The 25,056-nt window shown below is 43.8% G+C and overlaps 2 protein-coding genes and 1 non-coding gene across 3 annotated transcripts in view; 2 read left to right on the top strand and 1 right to left on the bottom strand.

Annotated features, from left to right (window-relative positions):
- The window catches only part of LOC138370570 (tripartite motif-containing protein 5-like), a 502,851-nt gene that overhangs the window by 135,614 nt on the left and 342,181 nt on the right, over window positions 1–25,056 (top strand). The window lies entirely within an intron of this gene.
- On the top strand, window positions 6,566–6,638 carry TRNAV-CAC (transfer RNA valine (anticodon CAC)). The gene has a single exon. It is a non-coding gene; the product is annotated as a tRNA-Val (tRNA).
- Window positions 19,170–25,056, bottom strand: part of LOC138370569 (uncharacterized) — a 93,120-nt gene continuing 87,233 nt past the window's right edge. Inside the window, exons 4-5 of the mRNA XM_069334960.1 lie at window positions 24,019–24,198; window positions 19,170–23,904 (exon numbers count right to left, since the gene is read on the bottom strand). Coding sequence (XP_069191061.1) covers window positions 23,392–23,904; window positions 24,019–24,198 — 693 coding nt within the window. The 3' untranslated portion in view covers window positions 19,170–23,391. The remainder of the gene's footprint in view (window positions 23,905–24,018; window positions 24,199–25,056) is intronic.

Below are 25,056 nucleotides of genomic sequence, written 5' to 3'. Positions count from 1 at the left end.
GTTACCTTCGTCTTTAAGGAGTTGTTACAGTGGCCACAAATTTGTTTATTTACTCCCATTTTGCCTTGTTTTGTTGTATATATCTATATATTTATAATATTATATGTATATTGTATATTTGTAACAAGATATATGTATATTTGTTCTACTGTATGGTCAGTATTTATCGCACGGTCGAGAGTGAGGGTCTCAGAGGCTGTACAGTTGACACGTTGTATTTGAGAGTCACTGTATGGATCACTTGTTGATGTCAGTCCTTTTAACTCTTTATAAAATTATATGTATATATATTTATATGTTTAATATTTATAATATTATATGTATACCGTATATTTGTAATATTATATATGTTTTTTTGTTCAAACTTTATGGCAGGTACTTAGCGTAGGGTGCGAAGCTGGTCCCCGGTCGGTACAGGTGACCTCTTGTTGTCCCAGGTTGATGTCACCAGTTTCCAGTTACCCGATTTATAACCACTGATGCCGCCTCTTGCCACTATTCTATATTTCTAGTATTCTATATTTATAATAAACCTGATTTTAAACCTTATAATAAACCCTGATTTTAAACCTCCGCTGCCTTGCGGCCATACCCTTGTTTTTGGGAAGGCTTCAGGAGTCAACCTCGAGGAAAAATCCGGAGTTGGAGCCCCTAAGGCAGTTCGTTGTTGACGTCGACCTCGTTCTGGCAGCTCCTGCGACGTTGCTGGAACCATGCGTATTGGCATTTGCCTCTCTATTGGATAATTTCAGCAACGTGGAGAGGGGGGACCTGCTGCATGGGTAACAGCTTCTCCTCCATATCTACCTACCCAGGCTTTGCGCCCTGGAGAGGACACTCCAGCTTCGCCTCACAGCGTCGAACCAACACGGGAAGCGACAGTCTACCGGTTTTAAGTCTTCTGCTCGATTGGCGAAGAGTGTGACGCCAGGGGTTGCTTCCGACGGTGGGAGGGGTCATCGCGCCCCACTGGGCAGCTACCACCCGCCTCAAGCTGGGCAAACCCCAGCCAATAAGGTGTTGCCTCGCCACGGTCCGTTAACCTCACTGGGTGCGTGGGGTTTAGGGTGAAAACTGACAAGCGGCCCGACAACTTTGCACCAAGCAATACCAAACCAAAGAAGAAAATATCAACTGCCCTAAAGCTGGGCACATGGAACGTCAGGACACTGACACCAGGTTTCTCTGACGACCTGCAAGAAATCAATGACGCCCGAAAAACAGCAATCATCGATAGGGAGCTGAGCAAGCTGCAGATGGATATTGTTGCTCTCCAAGAGACCAGGCTCCCAGGATCAGGATCTGTGAGAGAGAGGACCTTCTCTTTCTTCTGGCAAGGAAAACCTCCAGATGAGACCAGAGAACATAGTGTGGGATTTGCCGTCAGGAATGCACTGTTGGGACACATTATGCCACCGATGGGGGAAACCGAACGAATTCTGTCTCTGCAACTGTACTCCCAAACAGGACCAGTCAATGTAATTAGTGCATATGCACCAACCCTGACTTCTCCAGCAGAGGCAAAGGAAAAATTCTACGATGACCTCAACAGAGTCATAGCGAGAATCCCTGTAAAGGAGCCACTGTTCATCCTCGGCGACTTCAACGCCAGAGTGGGTGCCGAGCACAACATTTGGCCCACTTGCCTGGGTCAATTCGGCATAGGAAGGATGAATGAGAACGGGCAACGTCTGCTAGAACTCTGCTGCCTTCATGGTCTTTGTGTCACCAACACGTTCTTCGGCACAAAGCCTCAACACCGAGTATCTTGGAGACACCCCAGATCCAAGCACTGGCACCAGCTTGACCTGATTCTTACCAGGCGTGCAAGTCTACCCAGCGTCAAGATTACGCGTAGCTACCAGAGTGCTGTCTGTGACACCGACCACTCCCTGGTATGTAGCAGGGTCACGATGCAACCAAAGAAGATTCATCACTCGAAAAAGGCGGGCAGACCTCGCATCGACACCACCAAGACCCGCAACCAGGACAAGGTGGAAGATTTTGCACACGTGCTCGAGGAAGCTCTTCCTGGCCCAGCTGGGGTCACTGCCTGTAAAAGATGGGAGCACTTCAGAGACGCTGTGTTCAACGCTGCCATTTCCACCTTTGGCAAGAAGACCAGCAGGTCGGCAGACTGGTTCGAGGCTCACTCGGAAGAGATGACACCTGTAATCGAAGAGAAGAGAAACGCCTTGGCAGCCTACAAAGCCTGCCCAAGTCGGCGCAACTTACAGATCCTTCGGGCCGTCCGCTGCAAAGTGCAGCAGAGCGCCAGGCGATGTGCCAACAACTATTGGCTCCAGCTCTGCTCCCAGATACAGACTGCAGCGGATACAGGCAATGTAAGGGGAATGTATGACGGCATCAAGCAGGCCCTTGGCCCAATCCAGAGGAAGACCGCTCCTCTGAAATCTGCCACTGGCGAGGTGATACAGGACCAGACACTGCAGCTGAAGCGCTGGGTCGAGCACTACTCTGAGCTATACGCCAGGGACAATGTGGTCACCGAAGATGCCCTGAGCGCCATTGAGTGTCTGCCTGTGTTAATGGAGCTCGACAGTGAACCGACCCTGGAAGAACTCAGCGATGCCCTAGACTCCCTTGCTTCTGGTAAAGCTCCTGGCAAAGATGGCATTCCTGCTGAGACCTTGAAGTGCTGCAGAGGTAGCCTGCTCATGGAGCTGCACGAAATTCTCTGCCTCTGCTGGGAAGAAGGAGAGGTGCCACAGGACATGAGGGATGCCAACATCGTCACACTGTATAAGAATAAAGGTGACAGGGGCGACTGCAACAACTACCGTGGAATCTCCCTCCTCAGTATTGTCGGAAAGCTGTTTGCTCGAGTCGCATTGAAGAGGCTCCAAGTACTTGCAGAGAGAGTTTATCCAGAATCACAATGTGGATTCAGAGCTGGCAGGTCCACCATCGACATGGTCTTTTCCCTCAGACAACTGCAGGAGAAATGCAGGGAACAGAAGCAGCCACTCTTTGTAGCCTTCATAGACCTGACGAAGGCCTTCGACCTCGTCAGCAGGGATGGCCTGTTCAAGATCCTCCCCAAGATCGGATGCCCACCCAGGCTCCTCAGCATCATCAGATCTTTCCATGAGAACATGAGGGGCACCGTGGTCTTTGATGGCCTAACATCAGGCGACTTTGACATCCGAAGTGGAGTAAAGCAGGGCTGCGTACTGGCTCCAACCCTATTCGGGATTTTCTTCGCAGTTATGCTGCGGCACGCCTTCGGATCTGTCACGGAAGGCATTTACCTCCGGACCAGGTCGGATGGGAAGCTCTTTAATCTCGCCAGGCTGAGAGCCAAGACAAAGGTTCGGCTGAGGTGTCTGCGCGACTTCCTCTTTGCCGACGACGCAGCAGTCACTGCCCACTCAGCTGAAGACCTCCAACGGCTCATAACCCGCTTCAGCGAGGCCTCTCAGGCTTTCGGACTCACCATCAGTCTGAAGAAAACACAAGTCATGGGACAAGGAGTGGACTCCCCACCTGACATCGGCATCTCTGATTCCAAACTGGAAGTTGTTCACGACTTCGTGTACCTGGGCTCCACAATCTCTGACTCCCTCTCTCTTGATACGGAGCTAAACAAACGCATCGGTAAGGCATCTACTACCATGTCCAAACTGACAAAGAGAGTGTGGGCCAACAATAGGCTGACTGAGCATACTAAGATTCAGGTTTACAGATCCTGTGTCCTGAGCACTCTCCTTTATGGCAGTGAGTCTTGGACACTCCGCGCCCGTCAGGAAAGACGGCTGAATGCCTACCACATGCGCTGCCTTAGACACATCTTGGACATCACCTGGCAGGACAAGGTGACAAACAACAACGTCTTGGGGAGAGCAAGAATCACCAGCATGTACACAATGCTGAAACAGAGACGAATGCGCTGGCTCGGGCACGTTGTGCGAATGGGCGACGGCAGGATCCCCAAGGATCTCCTGTATGGAGAGCTGAGGCAGGGAAAGCGTCCAGTAGGCAAGCCCCAGCTACGGTACAAAGACGTATGCAAAAGGGACCTGAAAGCCATGGACGTCGATCTTGCTATATGGGAGACACTGGCTGCAGACCGTTCAGCCTGGAGGCAGTCTGTTCAACGAGGTCTCTCCAAGTTCGAGGAGTCACTTGCCAAGGAATCGGAGGCAAAGAGACAGAGAAGGAAAGCCGGTAACCAGGAAGACAGACCAGAATCGGACTTCGTTTGTGCTCGGTGTGGGATGGACTGCCACTCTCGGATTGGCCTCATCAGTCACACCAGACGCTGCACCAGGATTGACAACTAGGGCGCAACTCCATAGTCTCCCGAGACTGAAGGATGCCTACTGGTATATTTATAATATTCACTTCCAACTTATATGTTGTTGTGATACCCGTTCCACATCACTGTTCCACGAATCACCGTTCACTATTTTTTTTCCCTAATACACGCATGTACACAAAGCCTCGTTCACTGGCTCACACGTGGTCTCCCGTTTATTCTCTATTTAACACAAAGTTCTATTGTTAATGACTATTTTCAATTTTTTCCAGCGGGTCACTATGCACTTCGTTATGTCCGTAATCAGTAATCCACGGTAGTAGTCCTAAGAATCCCGGTTAATGTCACGATTTTAACGGAGCGCGCACGGTACGTCTTCCCCCTCCCTCGACCTTGTTTATAGTTTAGTTCAATTAATATGCACCCCATACCTGTCCTTTGGGCGGTAGTGGAGTTACAGAGGCACATAATGGGCTCATAGGGACTGAACCCCACAATTCATTTACCTGAGCAAGTTAATCTTGCTGAGAGAGTTACAAAATTCAATGCACATCATCACATCAACAATGGGCTCGAGACCGCCAACAAGTACAGTTTCTAAATTAAGCAACTGACATGGTGAGAGCCCTACAGCAAGAAACATTTGTACGCTAACCAACTGTGTTACGGAGGCAACGCTCTCTAAAACCTTACAAATATTTCCTCCTGCTTCTTACCGCTCCTTCCCGCCATCGAAAGCCCTAAAAACACTTCCTCCTGCTTCCTCCCGCTCTCTGAAGCGCTAGTAACACTTCCTACCACTCTCTGAACCCATAAAAATACTTCCTCCTGCTCGTTCCCGATCTCTGAAACCCTATTAATATTTCCTTCTGCTACCTCCCACTTCCTCCCGCTCTCTGAAGCCTTAAAAATATTCCCTCTCCCTCTCTCACGGGAGACATCTCTTGTCACGCAGGGTGCAGTCGCACCTCCACAGATCTCCAGTATCAGCTCTTGATACTGGTAATGGCTCAAAAGGGCCACCACTTACGAGCTATTCATGCCCGTGCCACCTTTTGGGTGGCTTCATCTTCATCTTAACACATTCATAAGGGAGACATCTCCCGTCATGCAGTGTGCATTCGCACCTCCACAGATATCCAGTATCAGCTTTTGATACTGGTGATGGCTCAAAAGGGCCACTACTTACGGGCTATTCATGCTCGTGCCACCTTTTGAGTGGCTTAATCTTCATCAATCAATCGCTCTCTGAAGCCTTACAAATTATTTCTCCTGCTTCCTGCCACTCGCTCCCGCTCTCTGAAGCCCTAATAACAATTCCTTCCGCTCTCCGAATCCCTAAAAATACTTCCTCCTATTTCCTCCCGCTCTCTGAAGCCTTAAAAACACTTCCTTTTGCTTCCTGAAGCCCTAAAATCAGTTTTTCCTGCTTTTTCCCGCTCGCTCCCTTTCTCTGAACCCTTAAAAACACCTGCTCCCGCACTCTGAGACCCTAATATCACTTCCTTCTGCTTCCTATAACAAATTAAATGTTCCAGAGATGTGTAAATATTTAATTCAAAATGATCTGCTATCCACCGCTGCCCACTGGAGGGGGGTTCTGGCGTTCCGCGAGCGCTATGTCATGGGTTCGTATCCTGGCCGGGGAGGATTTACTGGCCGCAATTCCTTAACTGTAGCCTCTGTTTAACGCTACAGTAAAATGTGTACTTGGATGAAAAAACGATTCTTCGCGGCAGGGGATCGTATTCCAGGGACCTGCCCGAAACGCTACGCGTACTAGTGACTGTACAAGAATGTAACAACTCTTGTATATATCTAAAAAAAAAAAAAAAATTGTGACACTAGCTCTCCACATGTCAGTTGCTTAATTTAGAAACCGTACTTGTGGTCAATCACGAACCCATTTATGATGTGACGACTTATACTGAATTTTGTAACTAGTTATCAAGATTTGAACTTGCTTAACTAAGTGAATTGTGGGGTTCAGTCCCTGAGCCCATTATGTGCTTCTGTAACTCCTTCTACCTCCCACAAGATGGGTATGGGGTGCATAATAAGTTAACTAAACTAAACTAAACCTCTCATGTTATCGTGACGTCATACACCCCGTACACACATAAAACAGGATTTTCTCTCTATTTTCGTTATTAAACCTTGTTTAATTTATATAATTACTCAAGCAATGTGTTTTGATCATATTATATCGCTGAAGAAAAACTATGTGCATCTTTGGTAGTAATTAACCGGATTTGGTCCATATAATAACAGGTCGCTATACTTCAGGTTTCCGTAGTGTAGTGGTTATCACGTGCGCCTCACACGCGCAAGGTCCCCGGTTCGATCCCGGGCGGAAACATTTGACTTTTTAAATGTTTGTTTTCATAACCTATTGAAATAAACTCAAAGTGTCCGACCACTTGGGTCGGACGGTAGAGCGACGGTCTCGCTTCTTGCAGGTCGGCGTTCAATCCCCGACCGAGCAAGTGGTTGGGTACCATTCCTTTCCTCCGTCCCATCCCAAATCCTTATCCTGACCCCTTCCCAGTGCTATATAGTTGTAATGGCTTGGCGCTTTCCCCTCTGATAGTTCCCTTCCCTTCCCTTCAAAGAGATAAAATTAATAACAAAGAACATTGACAATATTTATTAAATCATAAAACTTATACCAATTTGTAATTTGCTAATACTACATTATACTAATTATTAATATTGAGAGTCATATAACTATGCATTGTGGAGCAGAGTGGCGCAGTGGAAGCGTGCTGGGCCCATAATCCCACTAGAGGTCCGTAGATCGAAACTACGCTCTGCTACAGTCTAAATTTTTCCTACCATAACAAACCAAAAGAAATGTTTTTATCTTTAATGATAGCAATCCATCCTCCTGTACATTTTGTAACTATGTAGAGCATCGTACATATAAATTAAATATTGACGTAATGGACAATTACATAGTAGAATTTGGTACTATTCACCTTATAGTCGGGAAAAAATACAGCTAAAACCAAACAGATATATTCCTAGGCCTAGTATAACATATATATGTACTATATTTGGTGTCGGAAAATCCGACACCATTTAATATTACATGCAGGTAGATAATATTGCTGCTGCGTTGTATAAACAAGTTAACCCATAGAAAATGTAACATGTAGTGGAATTACCGTCTATAGAAAACGGAATATCATTACCACATACTATTATAAATTCACCACCTATTATGGTGGGAATTATTCTTAAATACATTAGTCTTTGGACTTTACCATCATAAAAACATCTCATATAAATTAACTTAATTATCAGAATTAAAATAGAGTAAATGTGACCCTTCTATCACTTACTGTCATCTGGACAATGTAGGCCAGTAGCGTCAGTTCTGAGGGAGTGGTCAGCCATTGTTATTGTACTTAGACCAGAGGCGCACGGGAGCATTTCGGCTCCTGTTAATTTTACTTGGACGAAGTGTTATGGAAACCAAAGGTGTACCGTCATCAACACGCTGTCAACAAATACAAGTTAAGTGTTCTGCCAAAACCCATTTATCTATCATTTGTGGCCATTAATGTCATTAGATAGGGTGAACCGTTTAGATCACGAGATCGCCTCATACTAAAGGTAATTAAGCCAGGTCTTTATGATTCCTTGTACAGTCTTTTCTCTGATATAGCTGTCATATATTAGGATTCTGGCTTTACAGCTAGCGCCCTTTTGACAGGTCAAGACGAGGAAGCATGCTTTGTGTACCAGTTACTGGGTGATGGAAGCTACCTCAAAGAGGATAATTTGGTGTCTACATCCTGGTTATACCTGGTGGACTAAGGCCTGCTGTACAATAAGATAAGGAACCTCTTCAATGTATGTAGTCTAATACTGTAGTTTGATTGGCTGCATATATATAAATTCAATATAAACCCCCCCTAATGTGTAAAGGATCGATTTGTGAGATTATTGCAGAAATACAGTCCACTTATCTTCATACAAATTGCTATCGAAGTATACAAATTAACGTAAATATAAATTCTATATAAATTCATATAAATCAAATAAATATAAATCTCACAGGTCGGTTCCCACATTTGGCCTCAGTTAGCATGTATTAGAATTAGACCTTGGATGGTAAGTTACGTTAGGATTTATGAGAAACAAATACAAAGGTTCGGGCCAACCTTGCCCGAAACGCTTGGCGTAATAGTGGCTTTAGACATTGTATGTACAAGCTCTATCTATAAATCCCACAACATATTTGTGTCTCACCTTGTATGTATGTACTTTACCTGAATAAACATTTGATTTGATTTGACAAAACCTTTGCCGGTTTATCCAAATTCAATAATACCAAATTCTGCTATCCAATTGTTCATTACATCAATATATGTACGATGGAGGATGGATGTGTTGCTTATAAGCACTGCTATTAATATATCATAAGCTCCTACATAGATTACAGACAGAAATCACAATAGCGTGATGCATCATATGAACAAATCTACAAGGGCCGTGACGAGGGTTCAAACCTACGTCCGAGAGGATCCCAGACGCTGCCTTAATCGACTGAGCTACGACATGGTAAAAGAATTGCAACCAGAAGTTCTACTGACCTTACTTGGATCCTGCAGCCTCTCCGAGACACAAACCAGGATTTTACACAAATCCCCCCATGCACCCGAGCTCTGTCAATAAGCCGTTCTACCTCTTCGCTCTTACTTCATTTTGTAAAGAGGTAGAACGGCTTATTGACAGAGCTCGGGTGCATGGGGGGAATTGTGTAAAATCCTGGTTTTTGTCTCAGAGAGGCTGCAGGATCCAAGTAAGGTCAGTAGAACTTCTGGTTGCAATTCTTTTACCATGTCGTAGCTCAGTCGATTAAGGCAGCGTCTGGGATGCTCTCAGATGTAGCTTCGAACTCTCGTCACGGCCCTTGTGGATTTCTCCTACATAGATGTTATTACTGCACGGTTGTCTTAGGTTTGCTATTAATATAATTGCCGATATTTCTTAAAGTATTACAATTCGGTGGACACCGACTAGGCTATGACGCTCCCCTACCCAACATGACTCATCTTGGAAAGCTGGGCGAGGCAAGTCCCACCAAGTGTCTGGTCACCATCCTCGGATAAACATTCTATTTTATAGATATAGGTTATATAAATATATAGGGGTTACCATCTTTGGTTGCGTTTGTAGGGACCCTCGACCTCGAAGAAGACGACATGCAGCATCCGGGGAAGCCTTGTGGGGCACCCGCGCACACTTATATATTGTCTTTTCATACCATCCCTATATTTTTTTATTTTGTCATTATAATTTATTTAAAATTTCATTACACAAAAAGGGTTACAACATTGGTTACATTCAAAGTACAAGACTTCTTATTACAGGTTGTAGAGTTCCTCCAATATATAGTTTTTGTGTTAACTAATACTATTACATATATATTATTACCTATATCTTCTAGTCGTAGTAGTAGCAGACATTCATCAGTCTCAGGAGACTATGGAGTTGTGCTCTGGTTGTCGGTCTGGAGTGGCCTCTCCAGGGCACAAAGCCAGGGTAGGTTGATACGGGGGAGAAGCTGTCAACCATGCACCAGGTCCCCCCTCTTTACGGCGCCGAAAGTCTCCAATGGAAAGGCAAACGCCAATGCGATTGGTTCCAGCGCCGTCGCAGGAACTGTGAGCTCCGGAGGTGACCTGGAAGCTGGTGAAGGGACTCATAACCCGGAGACCGCCGTGGTCGGGGCCGGAGAAGAACCACCCCAGCAAGTGCAAGAACGACCCCAGCCTCCTGAAGCAGAGCCTGGGGCTGCTAGAGCCCAAGGAGGAGGACTTCAGAGTCCCGCACCTACGGGTTCCAGGCGTAGTTCAATAACTAACTGATAAACATAACTTTAATATTGATTCATTAACTAAGCTCAATAACTAATTGATAAACCTTAAAGAACTGGTGAGAACAACTGTGTACACTTCAGTTTGCTGACATTTATTAGAGCTGTGCTGCTTATAAAATACGTTTGTGTTCGATCCCCGATGGTCCCAGTGCTTGGGCACCGTTTCTCCACTCCGTCCTCTCGATTCTTGCAAGGTCCGCGTTCGATCCCCGATGGTCCAAGTGTTAGCTTTCCATTCCTTCACTTCGTCCTTATATATCCCAGATGATCTTAATATCCCTTCCAAGTGCTATATAATCATACTGGCCTAGTACTTTCACCTCATAATTACCTTACCTTACCTCGCTTCCTCAGAGACTTTCCCTTCCTGATTTTGTCTTCTCACGCCTCAGTTGTCAGTTGATGATGTATGATGAAGTGGATGAATGTATGACTGTTGAGTTCTTCATTAAGCAGGAAGAGTCGTGGCCAGACTGGGAGGTCGGACCCGGTGTTAAGGGTGTTAACACCGGGGTGTTCGGGGGTGTTAACACCGGGGTGTTCAGGGTGTTAACACCGGGGTGTTCGGGGTGTTAACACCGGGGTGTTAACTGCTGAGAGTTCGAACTGTCGGTTTAGTCTTCCTTTTTCCCATATATTGGCTACAAGATACTTTAGTGTTAGTTCAATAATATTTGTCATCTATTTAATCATATTTCATATTTTTAATCACGTTTTATATATCGATTCTTGCAACTTTCACATATTATAATATATATTATTATTATATTATTATAAAATAGTAATAATATGTTGTGAGTGTTGCAATACAACAATAACATTGTGAGTGTTGCAATACAACAATAACATTGTGAGTGTTGCAATACAACAATAACATTGTGAGTGTTGCAATACAACAATAACATTGTGAGTGTTGCAATACAACAATAACATTGTGAGTGTTGCAATACAACAATAACATTGTGAGTGTTGCAATACAACAATAACATTGTGAGTGTTGCAATACAACAATAACATTGTGAGTGTTGCAATACAACAATAACATTGTGAGTGTTGCAATACAACAATAACATTGTGAGTGTTGCAATACAACAATAACATTGTGAGTGTTGCAATACAACAATAACATTGTGAGTGTTGCAATACAACAATAACATTGTGAGTGTTGCAATACAACAATAACATTGTGAGTGTTGCAATACAACAATAACATTGTGAGTGTTGCAATACAACAATAACATTGTGTTGCAAAACATAAATAACTTGTTGTCTGCGTTACAACTAAGAAATAAAGTATAGCAAGTATTTCAGGACAGAAATAACGTGTTGCGAGTTTTGCATCACAGAAAAAAATATGATGCAACACTCACTCACATCACGGTAATTATGTGTTACAATAAATTATTCCATACTGGTGCAACACTCACAACACGTTATTCTTGTGTTGCAACGTTGTGACACCTACAACATGTTATTACTGTATTGCAGTACTCACAATACATTATTCTGGGTTATAACTCTCAAAATACGTTATTTTCTTTGTTGCAAAACAAAGATTTGTTATTTCTGCAGTTGAACAATCACAATATTTTATTTCTGTGTTGCATCACTCACAACACGTTATTTATATTTTGCAACACTCACAATTTGATATTTCTGTGTTGCAACACTCACAACACTTCATTCCTGTGATGTAACACTCACAACACTTCATTCCTGTGATGTAACACTCACAACACTTCATTCCTGTGATGTAACACTCACAACAAGGTATTCCTTTACACTGCAACACTCACATATGCACTCGTGTTATGTCTGTATTTTTCCTTCTCTATATATGGACTGTCATTTACAGCAAGGTTGTCATTCAGGATTCTTTCCTCTCTAGCATCAGTAAAGAAATATAACGACAAATATGTTAAATGCCGTAACATATTGAAAGGAATTGACCATAATTACCTTAACTATAACTTTAATAACAATCCCCGTGACGCAGTGGTTGTTTTTGCACTCACAAAATTGATAAATTTTGCTCAACACTCACAACATGTTCTGTTTTGCAACACTCGCAACACCTCCTTCTTGTGTTCCAACACTTATAACTTCTTATTTCAGTGTTGCAAGACTCTCAACACCTTATTCCTGTGTTGCAACACCCAAAACATGCCGTTCCTGAGCGTTGCAACACTAACAACATGTCTGTGTGCGTTCGTTTTAAATCTGTGTATTTTGGATATGAATATGACAAGTTTTAACTTCAGTCAGGTTTTCATTCACGATTCTTTAATTTCTTGAGTCAATAAAGTTATGTAATCAAAAACATTTTAACTGTCGTAAGATATTGACAGCAACAGGATAATTACCTGAACTATTACTATAATATTACCACAATTACCTGAACTATTACTATAATATTACCACAATTACCTGAACTATTACTATAATATTACCATAATTACCTGAACTATTGCTATAATATTACCATAATTACCTGAACTATTACTATAATATTACCATAATTACCTGAACTATTACTATAATATTACCATAATTACCTGAACTATTACTATAATATTACCATAATTACCTGAACTATTACTATAATATTACCATAATTACCTGAACTATTACTATAATATTACCATAATTACCTGAACTATTACTATAATATTACCATAATTACCTGAACTATTACTATAATATTACCATAATTACCTGAACTATTACTATAATATTACCATAATTACCTGAACTATTACTATAATATTACCATAATTACCTGAACTATTTCTATAATATTACCATAATTTCTCTAATTATTACTATAATTTTACAAAAATTACCTAATTATTACTATAATATTAACATGATTGTCTTTATTAGTACTATAATTTTGCCATAATTACCTTAACTAGAAGTAGGCATCGGTCAACCCCGTGCGGGTTATGGAGTTGTGCCCTGGGTGTCTAGTTGTTATAGTGTAGTTGGATGCTGCGCCTGCTGTGGCTGTGAAGGTCAACCCCGTGCGAGTTATGGAGTTGTGCCCTGGGTGTCTAGTTGTTATAGTGTAGTTGGATGCTGCGCCTGCTGTGGCTGTGAAGGTCAACCCCGTGCGAGTTATGGAGTTGTGCCCTGGGTGTCTAGTTGTTATAGTGTAGTTGGATGCTGCGCCTGCTGTGGCTGTGAAGGTCAACCCCGTGCGAGTTATGGAGTTGTGCCCTGGGTGTCTAGTTGTTATAGTCTAGTTGGATGCGGCGCCTGCTGTGGCTGTGAAGGTCAACCCCGTGCGGGTTATGGAGTTGTGCCCTGGGTGTCTAGTTGTTATAGTGTAGTTGGATGCAGCGCCTGCTGTGGCTGTGAAGGCCAACCCGAGAATGACAGTCCCAACTACAGCGAGTGCAGGTAAACGCCGAAGCGGGTGCGTCTGACAGTGGTCGAGACCACCTCTGTTGATGTTGATGCTCATCTGCTTGAGGTCGAGTTTGCAGCAATCTTTGAAACGCAGCTGAAGTCTTCCGGTGGGTCTCCTTCCTGATGCCAGTTCTCCATACAAGAGGTCCTTTGGTTTACGGCCATCTTCCATATGTGTGACATGTGCCTGTCATCGCAAGTGTCTCTGTTTCAGGAGAGTGAACATTGAAGGGACTCTTGTTCCCTCGAGTCTTGTATTCTTGGTGACGTGGTCTTTCTATGTGATATCAAGGATGCGTCTCAGGTTCCGCATGTGAAAGGTATTAAGCCGTCTCTCCTGGCGAGAGCGCAGGGTCCAGGATTCCAAGCCGTAGAGAAGTGTACTCACCACGCATGCCATGAAGACTTGTGCCTTGGTGTGCACTGTCAGTTTGGCATTTTCCCAAACGCGCTTTGTGAGCCTGGCCAGTGTTGTTGCGGCCTTCCCGATACGCCTGTTGAGTTCAGTGTCCAGGGAAAGGGTGTCTGAGATTGTGGAGCCCAGGTACACAAACTCGTGAACTGCCTCCAGCACATAGTCTGCTATGTTTATATAGGGTAGCTCATTGACGTCTTGTCCCATCACCTGTGTCTTCTTCAGGCTGATTGTCAAGCTGAATGCGGAACAGGCTGCGGCAAAGCGATTGAGTAGCTGCTGCAGGCCTTCTGCTGTGTGTATGATCGCTTCGTCGTCGGCGAAGAGGAACTCCCTGAGGATTCGCATCTGTACTTTTGTCTTTGCTCGGAGTCTGGATAGATTATAGAGCTTTCTATCAGATCTTGTACGGAGATAGATGCCCTCTGTGGTTGTTTCAAAGGCATGCTTGACGAGGATCACGAAGAAGATGCCAAACAGGGTTGGAGCAAGAACTCACCACTGTTTAACACCACTCTTGATGTTGAATGGTTCAGAAGTTGAGCCGTCGTACACGACCGTGCACTTCATGTCCTTGTGGAACGATTGTATCATGCTGAGTAGGGTGGGTGGGCAGCCAATTTTGGCCAAGATCTTGAAAGAGTCCGTCCCTACTCACGAGGTCGAAGGCCATTGTAAGGTCAATGAAGGCAATGTACAAGGTATTTCTCTGCTTCCTGCACTTTTCTTGAAGCTGTCTCAGGGAGAACACCATGTCAGTGGTCGACCTCTGCTCGGAAACCACACTGTGACTCAGGGTACACTCTTTCAGCAAGAATCTGAAGCCTGACCAAGACGACCCTGGCGAAGAGTTTGCTGACGACGCTGAGGAGGGAGATGCTACGATTCTTGTTGACATCGCTTCTGTCACCTTTATTTTTGTAGAGAGTGATGATGTTTGCATCTCTCATGTCTTGTGGCACCGAGCCCTCCCTCCAGCACTGGCACAGAAGTTCATGAAGCTCAGTTTTAAGTGTTCCACGAGCGCACTTGAGAACTTCAGGCGGAATCCCGTCGTCTCCTGGGGCCTTCCCTGAGGAAAGTGAATCCAATGCTTTCTCAACTTCTTCCACAGTCGGTTCAAGGTCAAGTTCTTCCATGATGGGCATGCACTTGATTGCATCCAAAGCCTCTACGCTGACCAAGTTCTTTCTGGAGTAGAGTTCGGAGTAATGCTCTACCCAGCGATTCATCTGTTGATCACGGTCTTTAATGATCTCTCCAGTGGCTGACTTAAGAGGAGCCGTCCTGTTTTGTGTAGGGCCTGTTGCCTGTTTGATCCCTTCGTACATGCCTCCTATGTTGCCAACAGTGGCCGCAGTCTGGATGCTGGAACAGAGTCGGAGCCAGTAATCGTTAGCACAGCACCTCACAGTTTGTTGAACTCTACTGCGGGCAGTACGGAGGGCCTGTATCTTCCTTTCTGAGGGCAGGTTTTTGTAGGATGAGAGAGCTCCTCTCTTTTCCTCTACAAGGGGTAAGAGTTCCTCTGCAATGGCCTCGAACCAATCTGCTGACTTGTTCTGCCTCTTACCGAAGGTGGATATGGCAGTTGTAACACGGGACGGTATTGGCTCTACTCTGTCCTTTACCCTGTCCGTGACTATGCTTACTGAAACTTAAACCGACTTCCAAAGGACCCCAGAGTATACTCTATAGCCGAGTCCCACGCCACTTGATCTTAGCTGTTTGACCGGCTAAGCTTCTATAGCCACGTGACGTCTTACTAGGTTTTCTAGCAAACTCAAAGGATCGTCAAGACACCCTTGGTTTGGTTGCAGGTAGAGAGTTTAAGAGAACACCAACTCCTACTCAGGTTAAACGCCTCCTAGACAAAAGTACTCAGGACACACGGAACAAAGTTGCTTATGTTATCCAAGTGTTTAACGAGCTTAAATGTTACCTTAATTCCCTTGACACTTAACCATGACTCATCAAACAAAAACAATTAAGTTTCTTTCTTGGAATATTCGAAGTGTTAATCTTCGGATAAATGACGTAATCTTGTATGCTAAAATGAGAGACGCGGATGTGATCTGTTTACAGGAACCATATACGACCACAACTATCAAGAAGGTCCCACCCAGGATACCTGGGTATATAGCATACAACAACAGTATTGGAACTGGTTTACTAACGTATATTAAGAGTGGATTAATCTGTAAACTAATTAAAAATCACAGGAGTGATAGTATACATTATCAAAAATTCAAATTACAAACTGCAAATAGCCATTTCCTACTGTATAACATATATGGACGATGTAGTGTACTTAAAGCAGACCTGCTACCGACACCTACAGGTAACACAGCTATGTTATGTATGGGTGACTTTAATGCTCGTCACACTGCTCTTGGTGACGTTCAGTGTAACAATAATGGAAGGGTCTTCTGGAAATACCTTAATGATCATAATATTACTGTGTATGATATTGATAAACAGACCCATTTATTGTGGGGTAGACTGGATTATGTGATTGGTTACAGCCTAGTAGATAGCAACGTCAACGTTAAGCTCATCCCAAAACTAGCAAGTGATCATTTTGCAATATATTGTGAATACAATGTGGCGGATATTAGGTCCAGTCCTCATTCTAAAGTTAAAATTAACATTCCAGACAATCTTAAACAGCACTTTAAGGCTTATGTACATAAGTGGTACACTGGGTATACACCTGTATCAGTGGACCACTTTTACAATGATCTTGTCAGTATCATTACCAGTTATTATGATACCTGGGTTAAATCAAGGAAAAAAAAGAACACTCGTTCTTCCTCATGGACAGAGGATCCTATTATTATTGCAGAGCTAAAGTGCTTCAGCTGCTGGCTGTTATAAACGATACAAAACAGCTGACAATTTACTTGCATTCGTTAATGCCAACAGAGATTTTCGCGAGCTTAAGGGTCAAGTTAAGGACCCATATTGGGAACAATTCCTACAAAGTATCAATAGAACTACAACATTATCAAAAATGTGGAACAAAATTAAAAACATTACCAAACCTTCAGCCCCAGTTCAACTTCATCATACTCCTGCAGAATATGCTGACATGCTCCTAGCTCAATGGTCTAGTGTCTCACAAATTTCTTCCTTACCCCCAGATATACAGCAGCATTTAAGACATAGCAACATTAACAGAAACTTTAATATTGAAATAGCACGCTTCTCACCAGATTTAACAGATCAGTTTGCTATAACCCCCTTTGAATTAACATCAGCATTTGGAAAACCTAAGCAAACTGCCCCTGGTGAGGATGGTATAACTTATAACACCTTGAGCTTACTGAATGATGTCCCTAGCCATCCTCTGCTTGACCTCTATCAAATGAGTCTCTCACAAGGTATCTTGCCAAAGAAATGGACACAAAGTCTCATAATACCAGTTCCTAAACCTAACTCTCAAAAATTCAGACCCATTTCCCTTACATCTTGCATGTGTAAAGTCTTGGAGAGAATTGTTCTCAATCGTGTCATGTTTCAGGTCAAAGAAAAACTGGCCCCAAACCTATATGGGTTCATGCCCAAGTGTAGCACACAAACATGCTTTGCTAAATATTTTGTACACTCCCAGGATGGCACACAGGCAGCCTTTATTGACCTAAAGTCAGCTTTCGATGTAGCGAATGGCAAAATAATATTAGAGCAACTTGCTGAATTTGGAATCAAAGGTAATCTTCCGAGTTGGATAAAGAGCTACCTATCCAACAGGCGTGCTAGTATCCTATTTAAAGGAGTTAAAAGTACAAGAACAGATGCATTCGAACTAGGCACACCTCAAGGTGGTGTCCTAAGCCCTATGCTCTTCAATATACGTATGCACAAACTTATCCATGACATACCTGTACAACCTACGGAAACTGTAATATGTTATGCTGATGATATTTGTATTATGGCACACAGTAAACCAAGGCTACAAGTGTTACTTGATGCATTCTCCAAGAAAGTAGTAGAATGTGGCCTCATAATCTCTGTTGATAAAACAAGGGTTCTTATTCCCCATTCTCTTCATGCTAACTATACTATTAATGGAGTGCCCGTGGAGACTTGTGAGTCTTATAAATATCTTGGAGTCGAGGTTAATGATACTAATCTCGTCAGCAACCTGCGTAAAAAACTAGTTGAGCGTCTTAAACCTCTCAAAACTCTTGTTGGCAAAGGATTTGGCATTAACATAAAATATGCTCGTAGTTTTCATATTGCCTTTACACGATCTGTTGTTGATTATTATGCCTTGCATCTTCTTAATTTTTCTCTTAAACAATTACAAGGCCTAGATGCAGTACAGAATGATGCCATGCGCATCATCCTGGGTTGTCCTAGAACTGTCAGAATTGTTAACATGAGAAAGGAACTAAACTTACCTTCCATTTACGAAAGAATAGTTCTACTTAGTACTATGTTTTGCGCCAAAACTTTGAAAAATAATGGTCCCCCAGCTCTATTCAAATTAAATTGAGATCCATTCTAAACAATTCTGACTGTTCCCTCAATCCGCCGCAAAAAGCTCCCTACAGTGTGTGGCTCAGTTGTTGTGCCTATAATCTTCAGAAACTGAATGTGTCTCTTAACCCTGATAAAACTGTTCACTACATTCCCCCTTGGAAAGATGTGGAGGTCTCTTTGCATTATACTCCCATCAGTGTAAAATAAATGTATAACACCGACATTTTGAGATGTATAACATTAGAAGCTATTGACAGTCATCTTCAAATTCTCAAACCGACTGAATCCTATGCCTTTACTGATGGCTCTGCGCAGTTAGGCACTGGTAGAACAGGTTGTGCATGTGCAGTGTACAAAGGGAATGAAATGATCATGACTAGTACACAGAGATTGAACAACTGGGCAAGCACGACACAGACCGAGCTACTGGGTATTTATCTAGCCACTGAATACCTTAAGCTCAATGGTGGTGGAGTTATTTTCTGTGACTCTAAAAGTGCTCTGCAGTCCTTAAATAACCCATCACAATGTATGTTGGAAGTAGCTTGTAATATTAAATGGAATGGAATTTTTGCCAATGATAATAACTCTTGTATAAAATTTGTGTGGATCCCATCCCATGTTGGAGTTGGAAAACATGACTTTGAAGATCGATTGGCCAATGAGGCTTGTAGGAAAGAAAACATTGATTATGACTTTGGACTATGTAATGCAATTATTAATAACATACAAATTAAAGAAATTACTTCAGATTTAGAAGAACTAAGAAATGCCCAGAGGCCTGAAAGCTGCAGTATTAAAAGTTATGACAAGTTTTGTAATAATAGGTATTTGAATGGTCAGCACAGTAACCGAACCAGGCAGTGTGATGTAGTCATTGCGCGAATTCACCTTGGCTATAGACACATCTGGCAGGTTAGTGAGGCTGAGCCACTACCAGAATACTCAGATTGTAAACTGTGATAAACCTTTAATGCATTCACTAGAACACTATATTGTTGAATGTGAAACCGTAAAGGACTTTAGAACTCCTGGCCTATTGTACCACCAACTGTGTAACTATTTTATTGACTCAGGTGTTCTGGACGACATCCTAACAATTTATTCAAAATTTGCTTGTACATTTTAAAGAATGAAGAACAATTTTTATTTATATTACTTCTAATCTGCATCACTTATGAACCCATCCCTGCCCTTGTGAGGCAGTGCACAATAGAAAGTTGTTTTCACATATCCATACATTAAAACATTGATTGTAACCATGATATATATGTGCTTCAGCCTACAGTTTAGACCTATTGTCTTATGTATGACCCTCTGTCCTGCGTGACAGTGAATACCAGCATTATCCTCACTTTAATAAGACTTTATCAAAATCCTCAGATTAGGCAAAATTGTAATTATTTTTGTCAATAAAGATATTAATAATAATAATCGACTGAGAAAATCAAAGAGTGACCGCCCAGAGCCATGCTGGCCGGGAGCGACACTGTATCCACCTCTATGAGTCAGCTGACTCGTCTCTTTCAAATATCTCAAGCTCATATACAGACATATCTCGATCAAGAACTTCTAATTCATATATCAACAAAATAAAGACCATAATACACAACCTTACATAATAATGCATATCAATAATAATTCAGTACATTAAAGATTATATAATGATATAAAAATATGTGAACAAAGAATTCATATTAGCAAGACATGGTAACACTGGCGGGAGAGGGGAGGAGGGGTTAAGGGAGGATTTCAAGACGTCTGCCAGCCAGCCATTATGCATAAGCATACATGAATACAATATAAAGTGTATATATATAAAACATGTGTATCAAAACCATGTTTATGTGGTATAAATCTCCCAGTGCTAAAATATAATTTAATGTTAGAGGACAATGCAATGAACAATAATGAAAGGGAAATTATACAGTATACATGACAGTAATACATCCAAGACCTAAATTTATACATTCTCCATCATGGTTCACATAATATTTCCTATACAGCATTATGTAGCATTCCATAATATAAGTATATACGGATGTTTTTCAAGCTACATGACATTAGGCTACTGCTATTCACTAGACTTCTAATATATATCCACAAATACATGGCAAGGACTTATGGTACAGATATATAATATACATAAATATTTGTGGAATACATTGGCAATACACATTTAATACTAGTGTGTTGTCGAAAAAAGAATAACTACATAAATTAATATTCGAGATACTAGGCTAATCAGCCAAGACATCACTATACAGTTTGAGCACATCATACACCAGCTACAGTATGATCATACTGGTGTATGTGTGGTCATAACACCACCTCACACCCATATGGTAATATCACAACACACCATGGACCAGTATGGTAATATCACAACACACCATGGTCCAGTATGGTAATATCACAACACACCATGGTCCAGTATGGTAATATCACAACACACCATGGCGGTAATATCACAACACACCATGGACCAGTATGGTAATATCACAACACACCATGGTCCAGTATGGTAATATCACAACACACCATGGTCCAGTATGGTAATATCACAACACACCATGGTCCAGTATGGTAATATCACAACACACCATGGACCAGTATGGTAATATCACAACACACCATGGTCCAGTATGGTAATATCACAACACACCATGGTCCAGTATGGTAATATCACAACACATCAGGGTCCAGTATGGTAATATCACAACACACCATGGTCCAGTATGGTAATATCACAACACACCATGGTCCAGTATGGTAATATATATGAGCAGTGATAGTGATATATCAGTAAATGTAAGGAGGAAAAATATCAGTGAGGTGATAATGCAGTAAAAGTGAAATGATGTTGGTGTAGCAGTGATAGTGTTATGTGATAGTGAGCTGTTGGTGATATAACAGTGACAACAGCTGTCATATAGTGACACCAACAATTTGTTACTCAACATGGTCAGTATATGACCCCAAGTGTGGGGCCTGAGGTGATGGTGATATATAGAGGTGATAGTGAAGCTATAGTGATACAGCAATGATAGGTTACAGTACTGAGAAGATATAGCATTGATGGTGATACAGCCGTGATTGTCAGGTATATGATACTAAAGAATAAATATCAAAGATAGTGAAGTTATGATGATATAGTGATAAAAGTCTGTCCTTAAATTACATTGGAATCAAAACACGCAGTCCATGGTGACGCAAGAGTGATGGTGGTGTTGTTACAGTGAACTAGAGTGGTAGCACAACACCACAGTAGTGATGGTGGTGGTACAGTGAACTAGAGTGGCAGCACAACACCACAGTAGTGATGGTGGTGGTACAGTGAACTAGAGTGGCAGCACAACACCACAGTAGTGATGGTGATGGTACAGTGAACTAGAGTGGCAACACTATAGTAGTGATGGTGATGGTACAGTGAACTAGAGTGGCAACACAACACCACAGTAGTGATGGTGGTGGTACAGTGAACTAGAGTGGCAGCACAACACCACAGTAGTGATGGTGGTGGTACAGTGAACTAGAGTGGCAGCACAACACCACAGTAGTGATGGTGATGGTACAGTGAACTAGAGTGGCAACACTATAGTAGTGATGGTGATGGTACAGTGAACTAGAGTGGCAACATAACACCACAGTAGTGATGGTGGTGGTACAGTGAACTAGAGTGGCAGCACAACACCACAGTAGTGATGGTGGTGGTACAGTGAACTAGAGTGGCAGCACAACACCACAGTAGTGATGGTGATGGTACAGTGAACTAGAGTGGCAACACTATAGTAGTGATGGTGATGGTACAGTGAACTAGAGTGGCAACACAACACCACAGTAGTGATGGTGGTGGTACAGTGAACTAGAGTGGCAGCACAACACCACAGTAGTGATGGTGGAGGTACAGTGAACTAGAGTGGCAGCACAACACCACAGTAGTGATGGTGGTGGTACAGTGAACTAGAGTGGCAGCACAACACCACAGTACTTATGGTGATGGTACAGTGAACTAGAGTGGCAGCATAACACCACAGCAGTGATAGTGATGGTAGAGTGAACTAGAGTGGCAGCATAACACCACAGTAGTGATGGTGGTGGTACAGTGAACTAGAGAGGCAGCACAACACCACAGTAGTGGTGGTACAGTGAACTAGAGTGGCAGCACAACACCACAGTAGTGATGGTACAGTGAACTAGAGTGGCAGCACAACACCACAGTAGTGATGGTGCTGGTACAGTGAACTAGAGTGGCAGCACAACACCACCGTTGTGATGGTGATGGTACAGTGAACTAGAGTGGCAGCACAACACCACAGTAGTGATGGTACAGTGAACTAGAGTGACAGCACAACACCACAGTAGTGATGGTGGTGGTACAGTGAACTAGAGTGGCAGCACAACACCACAGTAGTGATGGTACAGTGAACTAGAGTGGCAGCACAACACCACAGTGATGATGGTGATGGTACAGTGAACTAGAGTGACAGCACAACACCACAGTAGTGATGGTGGTGGTACAGTGAACTAGAGTGGCAGCACAACACCACAGTGATGATGGTGATGGTACAGTGAACTAGAGTGGCAGCACAGCACCACAGTAGTGATGGTGGTGGTACAGTGAACTAGAGTGGCAGCACAACACCACAGTGATGATGGTGATGGTACAGTGAACTAGAGTGGCAGCACAACACCACAGTAGTGGTGGTAGTGAACTAGAGTGGCAGCACAACACCACAGTAGTGATGGTGGTGGTACAGTGAACTAGAGTGGCAGCACAACACCACAGTAGTGATGGTGGTGGTACAGTGAACTAGAGTGGCAGCACAACACCACAGTAGTGATGGTGATGGTACAGTGAACTAGAGTGGCAGCACAACACCACAGTAGTGATGGTGATGGTACAGTGAACTAGAGTGGCAGCACAACACCACAGTCCACCACAGTCACCTCCGTAATGTCACTGTGGTTGACTGCTGCCCTCACCACATCCAGGCCGCTCACCACATCACCGAAGACATGTGTCCACTGGCGATCATCCTGGCGGTCCCTGGTGGTGATGATGAACTGGGCACTCCTGGGACCCCCCAGATCATCGCAGCACAACACAGCTCCTGCCCGGTGTGACTCCCGGTACTGCCCCTGGAGGTCAGGCAGCAGTGGGGCTCCTCCCTTACCATCATTACTCTCGTAGTCTCCGCCCACCACATACTCATCTGGCTGACCCTTGTGCCACACCTCCAACAGTTTAGTGTTGCGGTAGGTGTGGCCCCGCTGGCCCGTACACAACAACACAAACTGTCTGGCCAGCGGAGTGTCAGGGGTCAGCCGGATGGTGACCCGCCCTCTTGTTGACCCCGCCCACCCGAGGTCAAGGAACGCCAGGGTGCAGGAGGGCTCCAGCACGCCCACAACCTCACTCTCCTGCAGGAAATGAAATAAATCATGCTGATAACTATAACAAAATGTTATCATATTAGTTATGATAACTCAGTAAATCAGTAATGTCAGTAAGACTAGTGGGTATAATAAAGTAACCTGGAGGGCGTGGGCGTCGGCGGGCGTGGGCTGACGCAGGAGTGGGTGGAGGTACAGCTGTCCGTCTTGTAGAGTTATCCTAGCGGAGCGGCGGCCATCTTGGTCTTCCTGGACAGCCAACACCCGGCCAGCCTCCACCAGCCTCTTGACGGGCTCCCTCATCCTGCGGAGGTCCTCATCCTGTGGACAGTGTCAGCCCCATTATCACCTGTGGTCAGTGTCAGTCCCATTATCACCAGTGGACAGTGTCAGCACCATTATCACCTGTGGTCAGTGTCAGCCCCATTATTACCTGTGGACAGTGTCAGCCCCATTATCACCTGTGGTCAGTGTCAGCCCCATTATCACCTGTGGACAGTGTCAGCCCCATTATCACCAGTGGGCAGAGTCAGCCCCATTATCACCTGTGGTCAGTGTCAGCCCCATTATCACCTGTGGTCAGTGTCAGCCCCATTATCACCTGTGGTCAGTGTCAGCCCCATTATCACCTGTGGTCAGTGTCAGCCCCATTATCACCTGTGGTCAGTGTCAGCCCCATTATCACCTGTGGTCAGTGTCAGCCCCATTATCACCTGTGGACAGTGTCAGCCCCATTATCACCAGTGGGCAGAGTCAGCCCCATTATCACCTGTGGTCAGTGTCAGCCCCATTATCACCTGTGGTCAGTGTCAGCCCCATTATCACCTGTGGTCAGTGTCAGCCCCATTATCACCTGTGGACAGTGTCAGCCCCATTATCACCAGTGGGCAGAGTCAGCCCCATTATCACCTGTGGACAGTGTCAGCCCCATTATCACTTGTGATCAGCGTCAGCCCCATTATCACCTGTGGTCAGTGTCAGCCCCATTATCACCTGTGGACAGTGTCAGCCCCATTATCACCAGTGGGCAGAGAGAGCCCCATTATCACCTGTGGTCAGTGTCAGCCCCATTATCACTTGTGATCAGCGTCAGCCCCATTATCACCTGTGGTCAGTGTCAGCCCCATTATCACCAGTGGGCAGAGTCAGCCCCATTATCACCAGTGGGCAGTGTCAGCC

Source organism: Procambarus clarkii, chromosome 32 (assembly GCF_040958095.1).
Source record: "Procambarus clarkii isolate CNS0578487 chromosome 32, FALCON_Pclarkii_2.0, whole genome shotgun sequence".
Classification (NCBI taxonomy): Eukaryota; Metazoa; Arthropoda; class Malacostraca; order Decapoda; family Cambaridae; genus Procambarus; species Procambarus clarkii.
Note: the sequence above shows the minus strand (reverse complement) of the source record. Positions and strands in the feature narration are given on the sequence as shown.